Source organism: Catharus ustulatus, chromosome 23, assembly GCF_009819885.2.
Source record: "Catharus ustulatus isolate bCatUst1 chromosome 23, bCatUst1.pri.v2, whole genome shotgun sequence".
NCBI classification, from domain to species: domain Eukaryota; kingdom Metazoa; phylum Chordata; class Aves; order Passeriformes; family Turdidae; genus Catharus; species Catharus ustulatus.
The window spans coordinates 1,297,056-1,316,006 of record NC_046243.1 but is presented as its reverse complement, the minus strand read 5'-3'; the positions used below and the strand labels follow the sequence as shown (position 1 = coordinate 1,316,006).

Sequence of the window (18,951 nt, the reverse complement as noted above, 5' to 3'; positions counted from 1 at the left end):
AGGGGATGGGATGACTCTGAGCCATTGCACCCCAAAATTTGCTCAGTTTTTACAGCCTGAGTTTTTTATCCAGGTGTTTGGTTGTGATTTTTGAGTTGTTTTTAAATTCTTGGGGTTGCCCAGTTTTTACACCCTGAGGTGTCTTTTTTTTTCCAGGTGTTTGGGTGTGGTTTTTGAGTTGTTTGTAAATTTTTTGGGTTTAAATTGGAGTGAAAGAGCTCCAAGAACGGTGGGATGGGTGAGCTCTGAGCCATTGCACCCCAAAATTCGCCCAATTTTTACATCCTGAGGTTTTTATCCAGGTGTTTGGGTGTGGTTTTTGAGTTGTTTGTAAATATTTTGGGTTTAAATCAGACAGAAAAAGCTCCTTGAATAGCGGAGAAAATTTGAGGGGATGGGTGAGCTCTGAGCCATTGCACCCCAAAATTTGCTCAGTTTTTACAGCCTGAAGTTTTTTATCCAGGTGTTTGGTTGTGGTTTTTGAGTTGTTTTTAAATTTTTGGGGTTGCCCAAGTTTTTACACCCTGAGATTTTTTTTATCCAGGTGTTTGGTTGTGGTTTTTGAGTTGTTTTTAAATTTTTGGGTTTAAATCGGAGTGAAAGAGCTCCCAGAGTGGTGGGATGGGTGAGCTCTGAGATATTGCACCCCAAAATTTGCTCAGTTTTTACAGCCTGAGGGTTTTTTTCCAGGTGTTTGGAATGGGGTGGTTGTGGTTTTTGAGTTGTTTGTAAATATTTTGGGTTTAAATCAGACAGAAAAAGCTCCTTGAATGGCGGAGAAAATTTGAGGGGATGGGAGGGCTCTGAGCCATTGAACCCCAAAATCTGACCAGTTTTCACACCCTGAGTTTTTTATCCAGGTGTTTGGTTGTGGTTTTTGAGTTGTTTTTAAATTCTTGGAGTTTCCCAGTTTTTACACCCTGAGGGTTTTTATCCAGGTGTTTGGGTGTGGTTTTTGAGTTGTTTGTAATTTTTGCGGGGTTTAAATTGCAATGAAAGAGCTCCCAGAGCGGCGGAGAAAATTTGAGGGGATGGGTGAGCTCTGAGCCATTGCACCCCAAAATTTGCTCAGATTTTACACCCTGAGGTTTTTATCCAGGTGTTTGGGTGTGGTTTTTGAGTTGTTTGTAAATATTTTGGGTTTTAATCAGACAGAAAAAGCTCCTTGAATGGTGGAGAAAATTTGAGGGGATGGGTGGGCTCTGAGATATTGCACCCCAAAAGATTTGGCTTTTGGCAGGTTTATTACCCCAAATTCCTACAGGAATTCCCTTGGGGTGTCAGACCACCCCAAATTCCTACAGGAATTCCCTTTGGGTGTGAGACCACTGCTCCCAGGGCAGGGGTTGGACCCCAGGGATATTCCCAATTTAATCTGAGTTTTTGGGACCCCAGGGACATTTCTAGTTTTGGACCCTAGGACATTCCCAGTTTCTCAGGGTTGGACCCCAGACATTCCCAATTTGGGACCCCAGGACATTCCCAGTTTGGGACATTCCCAGTTTGGGACATTCCCAGTTTGGGCCTCAGATATTCCCAGTTTGGAACCCCAGGACATTCCCAGTTTGGGACCCAGGACATTCCCAGTTCCCCTGGGTTTTTGGGCCATTCCCAGTTTGGGACTCCAGACATTCCCAGTTTGGGACATTCCCAGTTTGGGACATTCCCAGTTCCCCTGGGTTTTTGGGACATTCCCAGTTTGGAACCCCAGACATTCCCAGTTTGGGTTGAACCCCAGACATTCCCAGTTTGGGACCCCAGGACATTCCCAATTTGGGCCCCAGACATTCCCAGTTTGGAACCCCAGACATTCCCAGTTTGGGATCCCAGACATTCCCAGCTTGGTCCCCAGGACATTCCCAGTTTCTCAGGGATTTTGGGATATTCCCAGTTTGGGCCATTCCCAGTTTGGGGACAGGACATTCCCAGTTCCCCTGAGTTGAATCCCAGGACATTCCCAGTTTGGGCCCCAGACATTCCCAGTTTGGATCCCAGACATTCCAAGTTTTCCCAGTTTGGGACCCCAGGACATTCCCAGTTTGGGGACAGGCCATTCCCAGTTTGGGGACAGGCCATTCCCAGTTTGGGGACAGGCCATTCCCAGTTTGGGGACAGGACATTCCCAGTTTGGGGACAGGACATTCCCAGTTTGGGCCATTCCCAGTTTGGGGACAGGACATTCCCAGTTTGGGGACAGGCCATTCCCAGTTTGGGGACAGGCCATTCCCAGTCCTGTCTGTCCCTGTCACTGTCCCTGTCCCCAGGATCCTGGAGGTGGCTCGCTGCTCCCAGCTCACCGACGTGGGATTCACCACCCTGGCCAGGGTAAGAGCTGGGAATCCTTGGGGAAAATTTATTTGGGAAAAAAATTTTATTCAGGAAAAAATTTAATTTGGGAAAACTGTTAATTTGGGAAATTTTAATTTAGGAAAACTTAATATGGGAAAAAAAATAATTTGGGAAAACTTAGTTTGGGAAAAAATAATTTGGGAAAATTTTAATTTGGGAGAAAATTTAATTTGGGAAAACTTAATTTGGGAAAATTTAATTGGGGAAAACTTAATTTGGCAAAATTTTTAATTTAAGAAAATTTTTAATTTGGGAAAACTTTAATTTGGGAAAAAAATTAATTTGGGAAAACTTTTAATTTGAGAAAGGTTCTAATTTGGGAAAACTTTTGATTTAGGAAAACTTTTAATTTGGGAAAAATTTTAATTTGGGAAAACTTACTTTGGAAAAATTTTTTATTTGGGAAAATTTTAATTTGGGAGAATCTTAGTTTGGGACAATCTTAATTTGGGGAATTTTAATTTAAGAAAACTTCATTTGGGAAAACTTTTAATTTGGGAAAATATTTATATTTACATTTACATTTATATTTATATTTATATTATTTATATTTCTTTATATTTCATTTTATATTTCATTTTATATTTATATTTATGCTTGTTTTTATATTTTTATATGTATTTCTGATGATATTTTGATTTATTATATTTCTGTGTTTATAATATTTTTATTTAATATACTTTTTATCTTTATATTTACAATATAATGTATTTATATTTCTTAGACATACTGTATTTATATAATGTATGTATATTTGTATTTATATTTATATTTATATTTATATTTATATTTATATTTATATTTATATTTATAATTTATATTTATATTTATGTTTATATTTATGTTTATATTTATATGATTTTGTAGATTTTTTCATTTTTATATTTTCATTTCCTGTCTGGACTTCACACTCACTGTGGCTTTTTGGAATTCTCTTTATTCCTAGAACTGCCATGAGCTTGAAAAGATGGATCTGGAGGAGTGTGTGCAGGTAGGAAATTGGTGGAAAATCAGAATTTCTCCAGCTCAAAACCTGAATCCTTGGGGGCAGCACCAACAGGGAAAGATTTTCCTTTTTTGCAGATCACAGACAGCACCCTGATCCAGCTCTCCATCCACTGTCCAAGGCTGCAGGTCCTGGTGAGTGCTCCAACACTCCAGCATTCCCTTGCTCTAAAAATAAAGGAATTTTTAAAATTGTAAAGAATTCAGCTGGAAAGCTGAGCCTGAGGAAAGGAACCTCCCACTGCAGGCTCTGACAGGAAAAGTTGGGGGGATTGTCCTGGGGGAAAATTCCAGGCAGGAATAATTCCCAGGAAAAGTTGTGGGGATTGTCCTGGGGGAAAATTCCAGCTGGAATCCCTCTCAGGAAAAGTTGTGGGGATTGTCCTGGGAGAGAATTCCAGCTGGAATCATTCCCAGGAAAAGTTGTGGGGATTGTCCTGGGGGAAAATTCCAGCAGGGATCCCTGACAGGAAAAGTTGTGTGGATTCTGCTGAGAGAGAATTCCAGCAGGAATCATTCCCAAGAAAAGTTGTGGGGATTGTCCTGGGAGCAGAATTCCACCTGTGATCCTTTACAGGAAAAGTTGTGAGGATTCTACTGGGAGAGAATTGCAGCAGGAATCATTGCCAGGAAAATTTGTGAGGATTCTGCTGGGAGCAGAATTCCAGGAAAGAATTCCTTACAGGAAATGGGTTGTGGGGATTCTGCTGGGGGAAAATTCCAGCAGGAATCATTCCCAGGAAAAGTGTTGGGATTGACATGGGGGAAAATTCCAGTAGGAATCCTTCCCAGGAAAAGTTGTGGGGATTGTCCTGGGAGCAGAATTCCAGCTGTGATCCTTTACAGGAAAAGTTGTGGGGATTGTCCTGGGTGAGAATTCCAGCAGGAATCATTCCCAGGAAAAGTTGTGAGGATTCTGCTGGGAGAGAATTTCAGCAATAATCCCTTACAGGAAAAGGGTTGTGGAAATTCCCCTGGGAGCAGAATTCCAGCAGGAATCATTCCCAGGAAAAGTGTTGGGATTGACATGGGGGAAAATTCCAGTAGGAATCCTTCCCAGGAAAAGTTGTGGGGATTGTCCTGGGAGCAGAATTCCAGCTGGAATAATTCCCAGGAAAAGGGTTGTGGGGATTCTGCTGGGAGAGAATTTCAGGCAGGAGAATCCCACTCCAGGCCCTTCCAAGAAAAGTTGTGGGGATTGTCCTGGGAGAGAATTCCAGCAATAATCCCTTACAGCAAAAGGATTGTGGGGATTGTCCTGGGGGAAAATTCCAGCAGGAATCCCTGACAGGAAAAGGGTTGTGTGGATTGTCCTGGGAGCAGAATTCCAGGCAGGAATAATTCCCAGGAAAAGGGTTGTGGGAATTGTCCTGGGAGAGAATTCCAGCAGGAATCCTTTACAGGAAAAGTTGTGAGGGTTCTGCTGAGAGAGAATTCCAGCAGGAATCATTCCCAGGAAAAAGCTTGTGGGAATTGTCCTAGGAGCAGAATTCCATGTAGCAATCCTTCCCAATAAAAGGGTTGTGGGGATTGTCCTGGGAGAGAATTTCAGGCAGGAGAATCCCACTCCAGGCCCTTCCAGGAAAAGTTGTGGGGATTGTCCTGGGAGCAGAATTCCAGCTGGAATAACTTCCAAGAAAAGGGTTGTGTGAATTCTGCTGGGAGCAGAATTCCAGGCAGGAATCCTTCCCAGGAAAAGGGTTGTGGATTGTCCTGGGGGAAAATTCCAGCAGGAATCCCTGACAGGAAAAGGGTTGTGTGGATTCTCTTGGGAGCAGAATTCCAGCAGGAATCCCTGACAGGAAAAGGGTTGTGGGCATTCTCTTGGGAGCAGAATTCCAGGAAAGAACTCCTCACAGGAAAAGTTGTGGGAATTGTACTGGGAGCAGAATTCCAGCAGGAATAATTCCCAGGAAAAGTTGTGAGGATTCTGCTGGGAGCAGAATTCCAGACAGGAATCATTCCCAGGAAAAGTTGTGGGCTGTGTCTTCTGCCATCCCCTGTGAGGTTCTGGCTGGGTTTTGGGCTGGGTTTAACCCCTGTGTCTTCTCCTATCTCCAGCAAGGTCCGAGCTGATTTTGGGGCTGTCAGGAGCTGGGTTTAACCCCTGTGTCTCCTCCTATTTGCAGTGAGGTTCTGGCTGGTTTTTGGGCTCTCAGCTGGTTTGGGACTCTCAGCTGGTTTTGAGCTGAGTTTAACCCCTGTGTCCTCTCCCATCCAGCGAGGTTCTGGCTGGTTTTGGGGCTGTCAGCTGGTTCTGCCTGGTTTTGTGCTCTCATCTGATTCTGGGCTGGGTTTAACCCCTGTGTTTGGACCCAGAGTTTATCCCACTGCGAGCTGATCACGGACGACGGGATCCGTCACCTGGGGAACGGCGCCTGGCTGGGTTTTTGGGGCTCTCAGCTGGTTTTGGGGCTCTCAGTTTGTTTTTGGGGGCTCTCAGCTGGTTTTGGCTGGGTTTTTGGGCTCTCATCTGATTCTGGGCTGGGTTTAACCCCTGTGTTTGCACCCAGAGTTTGTCCCACTGCGAGCTGATCACGGACGACGGGATCCGTCACCTGGGGAACGGCGCCTGCGCCCACGACCGGCTGGAGGTGATCGAGCTGGACAACTGCCCCCTGATCACTGATGCCTCCCTGGAACACCTCAAGAGCTGCCACAGCCTGGAGAGGATAGAGCTCTACGACTGCCAGCAGATCACACGGGCTGGGATCAAGAGACTCAGGGTGAGCTGGGATCAGCAGGGTTTATCCCTGAGCTGGCACGGTCCCCGGCAGCTGATCAGAGCTGGGAGAATCATCAGGGATGGGTTTGGAGTCATGGATGTCTGGAATGGTTTGGGTTGGGTGTTTTCCACTGTCCTGGGTTGTTCCAAGCTGCAGCTCCCAGTGAAACCAGTCCCAGGGAATTCCTCACTGGAGTCAGACATGGAATGTGGGATGGGTTAGGATGGGACAACTCCCAGTGAAACCAACCCCAGAACCCATCAGGAAATCCCTCACTGGAGTCAGACATGGAATGTGGGATGGGTTAGGATGGGACAACTCCCAGTGAAACCAACCTCAGAATCCATCAGGGAATTCCTCACTGGAGTCAGAGACAGAATCAGGGAATGGTTTGGGAGAACCTTTGGGACACTTCCCAGTGAAACCAACCCCAGAATCTGCCAGGGAATTCCTCACTGGAGTCAGAACAGAATTAGGGAATGGTTTGGAAGAACCTTTGGGACACTTCCAGTAAAACCAACCCCAGAATCCATCAGGAAATCCCTCACTGGAGTGAGACACAGAATCAGGGAATGGTTTGGGTTGGGAGAACCTTTGGGACACTTCCAGTGAAACCAGTCCCAGAATCCACCAGGAAATTCCTCACTGGAGTCAGACATGGAGTGTGGGATGAGTTAGGAGAACCTTTGGGACACTTCCCAGTGAAACCAACCCCAGAATTCATCAGGAAATCCCCCACTGGAGTCAGACATGGAATGTGAGAATGGTTTGGGAGAAAATTTAGGACATCTCCCAGTGCAGCCAACCCCAGAATCCATCAGGGAATCCCTCATTGTAGTCAGAACAGAATCAGGGAATGGTTTGGGAGAACCTTTGGGACACTTCCATTTAAAGCAGTCCCAGAATCCATCAGGAAATCCTCACTGGAGTCATATGAGGAATGTGGGATGACTTAGGAGAACCTTTGGGACACTTCCCAGTGCAGCCAACCCCAGAATTCATCAGGAAATCCCTCACTGGAGTCAGATAAGGAATGTGGGATGGATTAGGAGAGCCTTTGGGACACTCCCAGTGCAGCCAACCCCAGAATTCATCAGGGAATTTCTCACTGGAGTCAGACACAGAATCAGGGAATGGTTTGGGAGAAAATTTAGGACATCTCCCAGTGCAGCCAGCCCCAGAATCCACCAGGAAATCCCTCACTGGAGTCAGACATGGAGTGTGGGATGGTTTGGGTTGGGAGAACCTTGTCCCAGGCTGCTCCAAACCCCAATGTCCAGCCTGGCCTTGGACACTGCCAGGTTCCCACCTCCATCCTCATCCCAGGTAATTTCCACTGCAGGAGTGTCCCCAAGGCCTCAATCCCTCACAGGCAGGAATTCCATCCCAGTATCCCCTCCCAAATCCATTTCTCCAGCTGTAAAATCCCAATGCTGACATTTTTTCCTTCAAACAGAGCACAGATCTATAAAGTTACACCATAAAATTAAGGAATCTTTGGGGATTTAGGTCGGGAAATGTGACCTTCCAACACCCAATTCCCCACAACTCCCCAGTTAATGGGACAGGAAGAACCTCAGGGGTGACCCCACCTTGTCCCTGTCCCTATCCCTGACCCCTCCTTTGCCTTTGCCCTTCCAGACCCACCTGCCCAACATCAAAGTCCACGCCTACTTCGCCCCGGTGACCCCCCCGCCCTCGGTGGGCGGCAGCCGACAGCGCTTCTGCAGATGCTGCATCATCCTATGACACTGGAACTCCTCCCAGAGTGGGGCTGGAGCCGCGCCCGGGCACTCCGGGGACAGCAGAACCTCGGAGGAGAGATCCCGGTGTCACTGCTGGGCTGGGCTGGGATCGCTGTGCCGGCTCCTCCCTGCGGGGATCGGGCTCGTCCTGCTGGGAATTCCTGGGGAAAACCCTGCGGGAAGGAGGGCAGGGCTCCCCCAGCCTGGAGGGGCTGGTGCTGCTGGGGAGGTTGGAGAAGGAGCCGAGGTCCTTGGAAATGGGAGAGGAGAGAGAGGAGAGGGGAGGAGTTTGAACCTTGAAATCCCAACAGAGCTGGGAAGCCCAAACAGTTCCAGGGTTGATTGTCAGGAGGGGAGGGAACAGGAGCTGCTCATTCCCTGGGATCCAGAATTCCCTGAGCTCCAGGATTCTCTTGGGATTCAGGATTCCCCTGAGCTTCAGGATTTCCCTAAGATCCAGAATTTCCCTGGGATCCAGAATTCCTCTGGGATGCAGGATTCCTCTGAGCTCCAGGATTTTCCTGGGATTCAGGATTCTCTTGGGATCCAGAATTCCCCTGGGATTCAGGATTCTCTTGGGATCCAGGATTCTCTGAGCTCCAGGATTCCCCTGAGCTTCAGGATTTTCATGGGCTCCAGAATTTCCCTGGGATGCAGAATTCCCTGGGATCCAGGATTTCCCTGGGCTTCAGAATTCCCCTGGGATCCAGGATTCCCCTAAGATCCAGAATTCCCTGGGATCCATAATTCCCCTGAGCTTCAGGATTTTCCTGGGATCCAGAATTCCCCTGAGCTCCAGAATTCCCCTGGGATCCAGGATTCCTCTGGGATGCAGGATTTCTCTGGGATCAAGGATTCCCCTGAGCTCCAGGATTCCCCTGGGATTCAGGATTTTCCTGAGCTCCAGAATTTCCCTGAGCTCCAGAATTCCCTGAGCTCCAGGATTCCCTGGGATCCAGGATTTTCCTGGGATCCAGAATTCCCCTGGGATCCAGAATTCCCTGAGCTCCAGAATTCCCCTGAGCTCCAGGATTTCCTGGGGATCCAGAATTCCCTGAGCTCCAGGATTCCCCTGAGCTCCAGATTCCCCTGAGCTCCAGAATTCCCTGAGCTCCAGGATTCCCTGGGATCCAGAATTCCCTGAGCTCCAGGATTTCCCTAAGATCCAGAATTCCCTGAGCTCCAGAATTCCCTTGAGCTTCCCTGCTCCCACCTGAACACTCTCACATGAAGGCTCATCTTTTTTTCCTGTGTCTGTGGCATCCAGCTCAAGAATTCCCAAGTTCTCCCCAGACTGTTGTGGAAGAGCCTGGAATTTATGATGCCACTTATTTTACCCTCCCCAATACTGGGGTATTTTTTCTTTTTCTTTTTTAATTTTAATTTTTTTTCAAATTTCTGATTCAGCCTTTTTTTTTTTTTTTTGAGATTTCCCATCCCAAATCCATCAGGAATTTTTTTTTTTCCCTGAGCCTGTGCTGAGCTGTCAGGAGGATTTGAAAGCAGCACAGGGAGCTGCACCCCAGGCTGGGCTTCCTGTGTGATCAAGGATTGGATATCCCAAATTTATTTATCCCAAATCCAGCTTTTACCCCAACACCAAGGACAGAATTCTCCATACAGGGAATAACACACACACAAATATATAACTCCCAGTAGAGGGGGAAAATTCTAGAACTGCCATCCCCTCTCTCCTCTCCCCAAGGAAAAGCAAAGTTGAGTTTTTTTTCCTTGTCCTGATGAAGAATTAAAGAATCCCTGGTGGATCCACCCTCACTCAGTGAGTGCTGGGGCTCTTCCCCACCTGCCCAGGTAAGTTTGGAGACCCCAGGAAGGGTTTGGAAACCCCAAGAGGGGTTTGGAGACCCCAGGCCCAGCTCTGGGGGAGGGTGGGGGGGTTCATTGGCTGCTTTTTTTGGGGGGGGAATTTAAGCAAAATCTGCACAGGTGCTCCAGGAGAGCGAACTGCAGGGGCCCAGTGTGGAACTGCTGGGCAGATCCCAAGGGTTGAACTGGTCAGGACTGGTCAGACTGGGACTGGGAGAGCTCTGGGTGTGTCCTTCCTGCTCACTGAGCTGTGCCCACGAGGAGTTTGGGGTTCCTCTGGGTGCTGAGGAGTCTCCAGGAATGGGATTTGAGGATTTTCCCCCCAGGAATTGCTGTTTTAAGAACTGAGGGAGGGGAATTTGGAGATTTTCCCACCAGGAATGGCTGTTTTAAGGACTGGGGAAGGGAGATTTGGAGATTTTCCCCCCAGGAATTGCTGTTTTAAGGACTGAGGGAAGGGAATTTCAGAATTTTCCCCCCAGGAATGGCTGTTTTAAGAACTGAAGGAGGGGAATTTGGAGATTTTCCCCCCAGGAATGGCTGTTTTAAGGACTGAGGGAGGGATATTTGAGGATTTTCCCCCCAGGAATGGCTGTTTTAAGGACTGAAGGAGGGGAATTTGAGGATTTTCCCCCCAGGAATGGCTGTTTTAAGGATTGAGGGAGGGGAATTTGGAGATTTTCCCACCAGGAATGGCTGTTTTAAGGACTGGGGAAGGGGAATTTGAGGATTTTCCCCCCAGGAATGGCTGTTTTAAGGATTGAGGGTGAGGATTTTCCCCCGAGGAATGGCTGTTTTAAGAACTGGGGGAGAGGGATATTTGAAGATTTTCCCCCCAGGAATGGCTGTTTTAAGGATTGAGGGAGGGATATTTGAGGATTTTCCCCCCAGGAATGGCTGTTTTAAGAACTGAGGGAGGGGAATTTGGAGATTTTCCCCCCAGGAATGGCTGTTTTAAGGATTGAGGGAGGGGAATTTGGGAATTTTCCCACCAGGAATTGCTGTTTCAAGGACTGGGGAGGGGGATTTTCCCACCAGGAATTCTGTGCTGCCAGCAGGAGGGTCCCAGAGCTGCACCCCACCATCTCCCCCAGCCCCCCCAGCCTGCTGGGAGCCACTCCAGGCTGCTGTGGTTAAAAGGATACTGTCAATGCCCTCCTTAGGTGGCTTTTAATCCCTTCTATTTATTCAAATCCTCTTTAGCTGTGGATTCTCCCCCCTCTCCTCGGGCACCTTCATTTCCAGAACTTTCTCCAGGTTTCAGGGTGCCAGAAGATGGTGACAGAGATGCACCAGGGCTCACCCAGCAATCACAGGATTTGCACAACTCGGGGAAAAACCCAAATCAAAACACTTTTTGTTTGGTTCCTACCGTGGCAGGGGAGAGCAGGAGCAGATTTTGGAGGCAGGGTGGGGTTTGGCTGACTGATCCCTCTGTACCAGAGCTGAGTTTTCCAGGGAAAACTCCACCACACAGAACCCAAAGCAATTTTCTTTTCTGTTTTGCAGACCAGGGTGACAGCATTAAGGTAGCTCAAACTTCTTGACAGTGTCCTTTTAAGTCAATTATCCGTCTTCAAATGGACTCTTCCTGATGTTTATATTTATAAATACCAATAAACACCGTTTTTCCAAGCTGTGCCTCGCTGGGGGAGTCACTGGGGGGAGGAAAATTCACTGCATGGGGGAAGCTCTGAGTGTTTGGGGTGCAAGGAGCTGGGAATGCTCTGGGATGTTTCCTGAGTGGAAAATGTGGAGGAATTGCTGCATCCTGAGGGGGTGGAGGGGTCTGGGGGGTGTGGGGCAGGAGCCAGCCCTGCCTGGGGATCCCAGTTCCCAGCTGTGCCAGATCCCCTTCTCGTATCCCATTGATCCCATCCCAATTCCCATTTCCCAGCTGTGCTAAATCCCATTTTCCCATCCCATTGATCCGATCTCCCATTTCCCAACTATGCCAAATCCCCTTCTCACATCCCATTTCCCATTTCCCAGCTATGCCAAATCCCCTTCTCACATCCCATCCATTTCCCAGCTGTGCCAAATCTCCTTCTCCAGCCCTGCCTGGGGATCCCAGTTCCCATTTCCCAGTTGTGCCAATTCCCCTTCTCACATCCCATTGATCCCATCCCAATTCCCATTTCCCACGTGTGCCAAATCTCCTTCTCCAACCCTGCCTGAGGATCCCATCCCATCCCCTTTTCCAGCTCTGCCAATTCCCCTTCTCCCATCCCATCCCATTTCCCATTTCCCAGCTGTGCCAAATCCTCTTCTCCCATCCCATTCCATTGATCCCATCCCATTGATCCCATCCCATTGATCCCATCCCATTTCCCATTTCCCAGCTGTGCCAGATCCCCTTCTCCAGCCCTGCCCAAGGATCCCATTTCCCAGCTGTGCTAAATCCCATTTTCCCATCCCATCCCATCGATCCGATCTCCCATTTCCCAGCTATGCCAGTTCCCCTTCTCACATCCCATTTCCCATTTCCCAGCTGTGCCAATTCCACTTTTCCCATCCCATCCCATTGATCCCATCCCATTTCCCAGCTGTGCCAAATCTCCTTCTCCAGCCCTGCCTGAGGATCCCATCCCATCCTCTTTCCCAGCTCTGCCAATTCCCCTTCTCCCATCCCATTGATTCCATTTCCCATTTCCCAGCTGTGCTAAATCCCCTTTTTCCATCCCATCCCATTGATTCCATCCCATCCCATTTCCCAGCTGTGCCAGATCCTCTTCTTCCATCCCATCCCACTGATCCCATCCCATCCCCTTCTCCCATCCCGTTTCCCAGCTGTGCCAAATCCCCTTTTCCCTTCCCATTTCCCATTTCCCATGTGTGCTAAATCCCATTTTCCCATCCCATCCCATTGATCCCATCCCATTTCACATTTCCCAGCTGTGCCAGATCCCCTTTCCCAGCCCTGCCTGAGGATCCCATCCCATTTCCCATTTCCCAGTTGGGCCAATTCCCCTTCTCCCATCCCATTTCCCATTTCCCAACTGTGCCAAATCCCCTTTTCCCTTCCCATCCCCATTTCCCAGCTGTGCCAATTCCCCTTCTCCAGCCCTGCCTGAGGATCCCATTTCTCATTTCCCAGCTGTGCCAGATCCACTTCTCCCATCCCATCCCATTGATCCCATCCCATTGATCCCATCCCATTGATCCCATCCCATTTCCCAGCTGTACCAAATCCCCTTTTCCCATCTCACCCCATCCCATTGATCCCATCCCATTTCCCATTTTCCAGCTCTACCAATTCCCCTTTTCCCATCCCATTGATCCCATCCCATTTCCCATCTCCTTCCATTCCCCCCGAGCTCTTCCCTATCCTGAATTCCCTGTCCTTGTGTTCCCTGTGGAGCTGAGGCTGCACCATCCCCCCCTCCCAGCAGAGATTCCTGCAGCCTGGATTTACCTCCCAGCACTTCCCAATTCCCAATTCATTCCCAATTCCCAATTCATTCCCAATTCCAGCTGTCCCTGGGAGCAGACAAACAGCCTGGCACCTTCTGGGGTGAAAGATCCCATGCAACAAAAAAAAAAAAAAAAATATTTTCTGTGTTTTGGAGACATCCCAGCTCCATGGCTGCTCCCACAGAGGGTGACAATGGGACGTGCTGTCATTTCAGACCAACAAATTCCTGTCACGCTGTCCCTGAGCCCTGGGGACAGAGAGAGCTGGGAAATGTTTAAATGTGCCTGTGGTGACACTGCGGGTGTGACAATGCCCTGAACGGGAAGGAACTATAGAAATAATATAGAATTAATATAGAAATAATATAGAAATTATATAGAAATATAGAATTAATATAGAAATAATATAGAAATATAGAATTTATATAGAAATATAGAAATTATATAGAAATAATATAGAAATAATATAGAAATATAGAAATAATATAGAAATTATATAGAAATATAGAATTAATATAGAAATATAGAAATTATATAGAAATAATCTAGAAATATAGAAATAATATAGAAATAATATAGAAATATAGAATTAATATAGAAAAATATAGAAAATATAGAAATAATATAGAATTAATATAGAAATATAGAAATTATATAGAAATATAGAAATAATATAGAAATAATATAGAAATTATATAGAAATTATATAGAAATTATATAGAAATTATATAGAAATATAGAAATATAGAAATAATATAGAAATTATATAGAAATAATATAGAAATTATATAGAAATAATATAGAAATATAGAATTAATATAGAAATATAGAAATTATATAGAAATTATATAGAAATAATATAGAAATAATATAGAAATTATATAGAAATAATACAGAAATTATATAGAAATTATATAGAAATAATATAGAAATATAGAAATTATATAGAAATTATATAGAAATAATATAGAAATACAGAAATACACGTGGTCTGCACGTGTGGGGTGGGCACAGAGGGAAAACTCCGCTGGCACCGAGCTCTGCATCCCCATGGGAGGGTCGGGAATGTTCCCTTGTCCCCTCCTTGTCCCCTCCTTGTCCCCGGAGCTGTCCCAGCTCCTCCCACTCCCGGTTTGTTTATCCCAAACCCGTCCCAGCCCCAGGAATTCCCTCCCAAGGACGGCTCAGGGAAGGATTCGCTGTTTAATGAACCCGTTCCAGCTGGAATGAGGCGACACCGGGCTGGGTGTCCCCTGCCCTGTCCACTGCTGGGGACCAGGGATTGTCCCCGCTCCCCAAACCCCCCCTGGGACCCCAAATTCCCCCCAAACCCCGCAGGGACGATGCCGCGCTCGGGGCCGCTCCCCCGTCCTTTAATGCACAGCGGGGACACGGGGAAGGACACGCGGGGACAGGAGGGGACACGGGAGGGCTCTGGGGGGCCGGGCCAGCCTCGGGCTCCTCTCTCGGTCCCTGGTTCCAGCCGAGATGTCCCCGAGATGTCGCAGCTCCGGAGCCGCTCCTACCGCAGCAGCAGCTGGAAACCGTCGGGGCCGGGGGCTGCGGGGACACGGCTCAGCCGGGGCCACCAATCACCCCCTGATCGCCCCCTGCCCCATCCTCATCGCCCCCAGCCCCATCCTCATCGCCCCCTGCCCCATCCTCATCGCCCCCTGCCCCACCCCCATCGCCCCCCGGCCACCTCGGTACCTTTTCCGATCGCCACCACAAAACTCGTCTCATCCTGGAGGTTCCGAATCATCTGCGGGGCACAGCGGGGAGCTCAGCGGGGCTCGGCCAGCCGGGTCTGTCCCTCCCCGTGTCCCCCGTGTCCCCCGTGTCCCCCGTGTCCCCACCGCGTCGCTGACGAGGACGTGGATGCCGCCGGGTCCCTGCCGGGAGAGCCGCAGGATTTGGCCCGGGGGGAGCCCCAGGAGCTCGGCCAACTTCCCGGTGAGCTCGGCCACGGTCAGGTGCTCGAGGTGCAGCTCCTGGTACAGCCCTGGAGAGGGAAAAGTTGGGAAGGGATGGGATGGGATGATGGGATGGGATAATGGGATGGGGACAGGGCTATCAGTGCCACCCTCCATCCTTGCTCTGCCACCCACCCGAGCCCCCTCCCCACCTGATCCCGCATCCTCCGCAGCCTCAGCCCCGCCGGGCTCCTGCGCCACGTACAGGGTCAGCCGGGGCCGGGGGCACCTGAGGGGGCACAGAAGGGTTTGGGGAGGGGGTTCAGGATGAGGTCGAACCCCACGGAGCCTCCCGGGGGTCCCCAAAAAGAGGCGGGGGGCGCGGGGGCCGGACCTGCCCGCCAGGGCGTGGCACAGGCGGATCCCGTCCGGGGCTCCGCAGATCTGGATCAGGTCCCTGCGGGAGAGCCTCAGCAGATCGGCACCTGGGGACAGGGGGGCTCAGGGGGTGGCACAAGGGGGGTCCTGGCGTTGTCCCCCAGCTCTGGCCGGGCTCTCACCGCTGAAGTTGGAGAAGACGCGGGCGCAGGAGGAGAAGCGGCGGCGGAGCAGCCACTGCTGCGTCTCCAGGGGGGATGCGCAGGGACTCAGCTCCTGTGGGGGCTCAGGGGGGCTCAGCGGGGCACGACCCGAGCGGGGGCATCCTCAGCCCCTCCTGGGGGGGCTGCACCGACCCCTCCCTCACCTCGGCAAGACTCTCGGCGGGTCCCTCGGCAGCGCAGGCGGGTGACACGCACACCCTGCGGGGTGACCGAGCTCAGCGGGGCACCCCGGAGTGGGGAAGGGAGGGAAGGAGGGTCCAGGGGTCCCCGCTCACCTCTCGGGGCTCAGCAGCTTGAAGGGATGCGGGGACGGCAGCCCCGGGGTGCCCGGGGGGCTGTGGGGGACACCCAGCGCGTCCGGCCACGGGGGGCACTGAGGAGGGAGGGGCGCGATGGGTGAGGGGTCCCGGGGGTCCCCTCGGCCCTCGGGGGGTGCCAGGTCCGGGGACCCACCTCGGCCAGCACGGTGCTGTCGTAGGCCGGCTGGAATTTCTCCCTCTCCGCCGCCGGTTGCTTCTCCACCTTCTCCCGGTCCGTTTTCTGCTTCCTATCGGCGCCTTTGGGCTGTGCCGGGGGGTGAGCGCGACCCCGGGACCCCCCGAGACCCCCGAGAGCCCAACATCCACCCCCCTAATCCCCCCTGCACTGCCCCACGCTCCGAGCTGGCTCTCCCAGTAATGAGAGGACACTGGGGGCACTGGGGACACTGGTGACACTGGTTTCCCCAGGTACCTTGAACACCTTGACCAGGCAGCTGGCGGAGTGCAGGTGCTCGGGGGGGTCCCCCTTGCCCCCCGCCCCGAAGGTGTCGATCTGGATGCGGAACGGGACCCCCTTCTCCCCCCCGTTCTTGCGCAGCGTGAACTCGGTGCTGATGCAGTGAATCTGGGGAGGGGAGAATCGGGACTGAGCTCCGTGACCCCCCCCAGAACCTTCCAGAACCCCCCAAACCCCCGCCCGGACCCGGCTCCCACCTGCACGAACACGGATGTGCGCCGGGAGGGGTCCCACAGGAATTCCACCGTGTTGAGCAGCGTGGGGTGGATTTGGGGTTCCAGGATCCCGACCGAGAGCGGGATGTCTGGGGTGGGGGTGGGGAGGGGTCAGCACGACCCCCGCAGTGCCCCCAGCCCCCCCCCAACCCCGGCACTCACCGATGTCGAGGATCCGATCGCCCGGGCGGCTCCAGCGCCAGCCCTCGAGCTGCTGCTGCTCCGAGTACTGGAGCCGCCGGTCGTGGAAAACCACGCGGACAACGCTCTGGGCACGGGGCAGAGCCACGGCCGGGCCGGAGCCACGGCCACGGGCAGAGCTCAGCACACGGCCAGGGCTCAACAACACACGGCCAGGGCTCAACACACGGCCAGGGCTCAACACACGGCCAGGGCTCAACACACGGCCAGGGCTCAACAACACACGGGCAGGGCTCAACAACACACGGGCAGGGCTCAACAACACACGGGCAGGGCTCAGCACACGGCCACGGTCAGAGCTCAGCACACGGCCACAGCTCAACACACGGCCAGGGCTCAGCACACGGCCACGGGCAGAGCTCAGCACACGGGCAGGGCTCAACAACACACGGCCAGGGCCCCGCGGGACTGCGGCTGAACTGGGCTTAGACCAGGGCAGAACTGGGGCTAGACTGGATTTGGACTGGGGCAGAACTGGGAGTGTGCTGGGAGAGAACTGGGGCTGAGCTGGGGTTGGACTGGGACAGAACTAGGATTGGACTGGGGCAGAACTGGGACTAGACTGGATTTGAACTGGGGCAGAACTGGGAGAGAACTGGGGCAGAGCTGGGTTTGGGCTGGGGTAGAGCTGGGGCTAGACTGGATCTGAACTGGGGTAGAAATGGGAGTGTGCTGGGAGAGAACTGGGGCTGAGCTGGGCTTGGACTGGGGCAGAACTGGGACTGGACTGGGATAGAACTGGGGCTAGACTGGATTTGAACTGGGATTATACTGGGACAGAACTGGGGCTGAGCTGGGACTGAAATGAGACTGAACTGGGGCTGCACTGGGGCAAAACTGAGGCTGAGATGGGGCTGGACCGGGGTAGAACTGGGATTGGACTGGGGCAGAACTGGGATTGGACCGGGGCAGAACTGGGATTGGACTGGGGCAGAACTGGGATTGGACCGGGGCAGAACTGGGATTGGACTGGGGCTGAGCTGGGATTGGACTGGGGTGGAACTGGGGCTAGAGTGGATTTGAACTGGGGCAGAACTGGTGGGAGATGGGATTGAAATGAAGCTGAACTGGGGCTCAGATGAGGCTGAACTGGGGCAAAAATGGGGCTGGACTGGGACTGAACCCGGAGCTTTGCCCCGGGGGTCCCCATCCCGCACCCCGGGGGTCCCCACCCCGCACCTGGAGGTCCCCACCTCCCACCCCGAGGTCCCCACCCCTCTCACCTTGACCATCCTCCGGCCCTCCGGATCCCCCCGGGCCATTCCCATCATGCGGATCTCGTAGGACTGCCCTGGGGGAGGGGGGCGCAGAGCAGAACCTGAGCCCGGAGCGGGATTTGGGGCGGGGGTCTCTCCTCCCCCCACGCCCCCAGACTCACCCTGGTTGAGGTAGGTGAGGGTCTCCTCGTGGTGCCGCACGGCGGGGGAGGTGGGGGCGCTCAGCACGTACTGGAAGGAGGGGAGGGGAGGCTGCGAGGTGGAGATGCCGTTGGGCTCCTCCTGCTTCAGGTAGGGCAGGAGCGGGGGGTCCCTGCGGGAAAACACCCCCGGACAAGGGTGGCGGCTCGGCCGTGCCTCAGTTTCCCCAAAGGCAGAGGGTTCGGGGGGTACCTGAGCACCCCGGAGCCGGGCAGGGGGTGAATGTCCCCAGGGCCAGGCCAGCAGTGCTCGGGTTGGCCGTGCCAGAAGAGCATGGTGGGGACAGCACGGGGGGACACCCCGCGGGCACAGGGGGACAGCAGGACGGGGACAGCAGGGTGGCCCCACCCCCCGATTTATGGGCGCGGGGAGGGTGATGGGAGCGGGGCCGGGCCCAGTTTGGCCCAGTTGGGCCCAGTTTGGGGTGTTGACAGTAAACACCGGGCAGGGAGGGGCAGCGTTTGCTGTCAACACACGAGGGGGGGACACCAAGAGCGCTGCCCCTGTCCCTTTGTCCCCATTTTCATTTTAACCCCTGGAATTTCTGCCAGATTTGGGTCATTTTGGGCAGAAAAAGGTGTGAGGGTGGGGAGGGGTTAAAATGTGTCCCCTCCTTGGGTGCTGGGGTTGGAAATGGGGGGTGGCTGTCCCCACTCATGGTGACATTGGGACATGACACGGGGGGTGTCACAGGAAATGTCACACACAGGGGGGTGTCACACACTGGGGGTGTCACACACAGGGACACGGGGGTGTCAC

The 18,951-nt window shown here is 52.0% G+C and overlaps 2 protein-coding genes across 4 annotated transcripts in view; one reads left to right on the top strand and one right to left on the bottom strand.

Annotated features, from left to right (window-relative positions):
* The window catches only part of FBXL20 (F-box and leucine rich repeat protein 20), a 50,727-nt gene extending 41,829 nt beyond the window's left edge, over nucleotides 1-8,898 (top strand). For all 3 annotated transcript variants that reach the window (XM_033078776.1, XM_033078775.1, XM_033078777.1), the window contains exons 11-15: nucleotides 2,265-2,325; nucleotides 3,296-3,340; nucleotides 3,433-3,489; nucleotides 5,868-6,080; nucleotides 7,722-8,898. In XM_033078776.1, the coding sequence (XP_032934667.1) occupies nucleotides 2,265-2,325; nucleotides 3,296-3,340; nucleotides 3,433-3,489; nucleotides 5,868-6,080; nucleotides 7,722-7,829 (484 nt within the window). In that variant the 3' untranslated portion in view covers nucleotides 7,830-8,898. The remainder of the gene's footprint in view (nucleotides 1-2,264; nucleotides 2,326-3,295; nucleotides 3,341-3,432; nucleotides 3,490-5,867; nucleotides 6,081-7,721) is intronic.
* Nucleotides 8,899-14,507: 5,609 nt separating this feature from the next.
* Nucleotides 14,508-18,467, bottom strand: LOC117006376 (transcription factor CP2-like protein 1). Its single transcript, XM_033078780.1, has 15 exons — nucleotides 18,385-18,467; nucleotides 18,153-18,304; nucleotides 17,998-18,065; nucleotides 16,736-16,841; nucleotides 16,556-16,662; nucleotides 16,314-16,466; nucleotides 16,035-16,145; nucleotides 15,857-15,954; nucleotides 15,725-15,779; nucleotides 15,540-15,633; nucleotides 15,374-15,464; nucleotides 15,192-15,268; nucleotides 14,923-15,068; nucleotides 14,777-14,828; nucleotides 14,508-14,626 (listed from the first exon to the last, which is right to left on the bottom strand). Exons 1-15 carry the CDS (start codon nucleotides 18,465-18,467, stop codon nucleotides 14,589-14,591), a joined length of 1,431 nt encoding a protein of 476 aa, XP_032934671.1. The 3' UTR covers nucleotides 14,508-14,588.
* Nucleotides 18,468-18,951: the final 484 nt, after the last annotated feature.

What these genes read in the sequence shown, in the direction of transcription:
- LOC117006376 (XM_033078780.1), bottom strand. Translation starts at nt 18,467, where the DNA reads ATGCTCTTCTGGCACGGCCAACCCGAGCACTGCTGGCCTGGCCCTGGG. An exon ending in CCTCACCTACCTCAACCAGG is followed by an intron (nt 18,066 to 18,152) that starts GTGAGTCTGGGG and finishes CCCCTCCCCCAG; the next exon opens with GGCAGTCCTACGAGATCCGC. An exon ending in ACAGCACCGTGCTGGCCGAG is followed by an intron (nt 15,955 to 16,034) that starts GTGGGTCCCCGG and finishes CTCCCTCCTCAG; the next exon opens with TGCCCCCCGTGGCCGGACGC.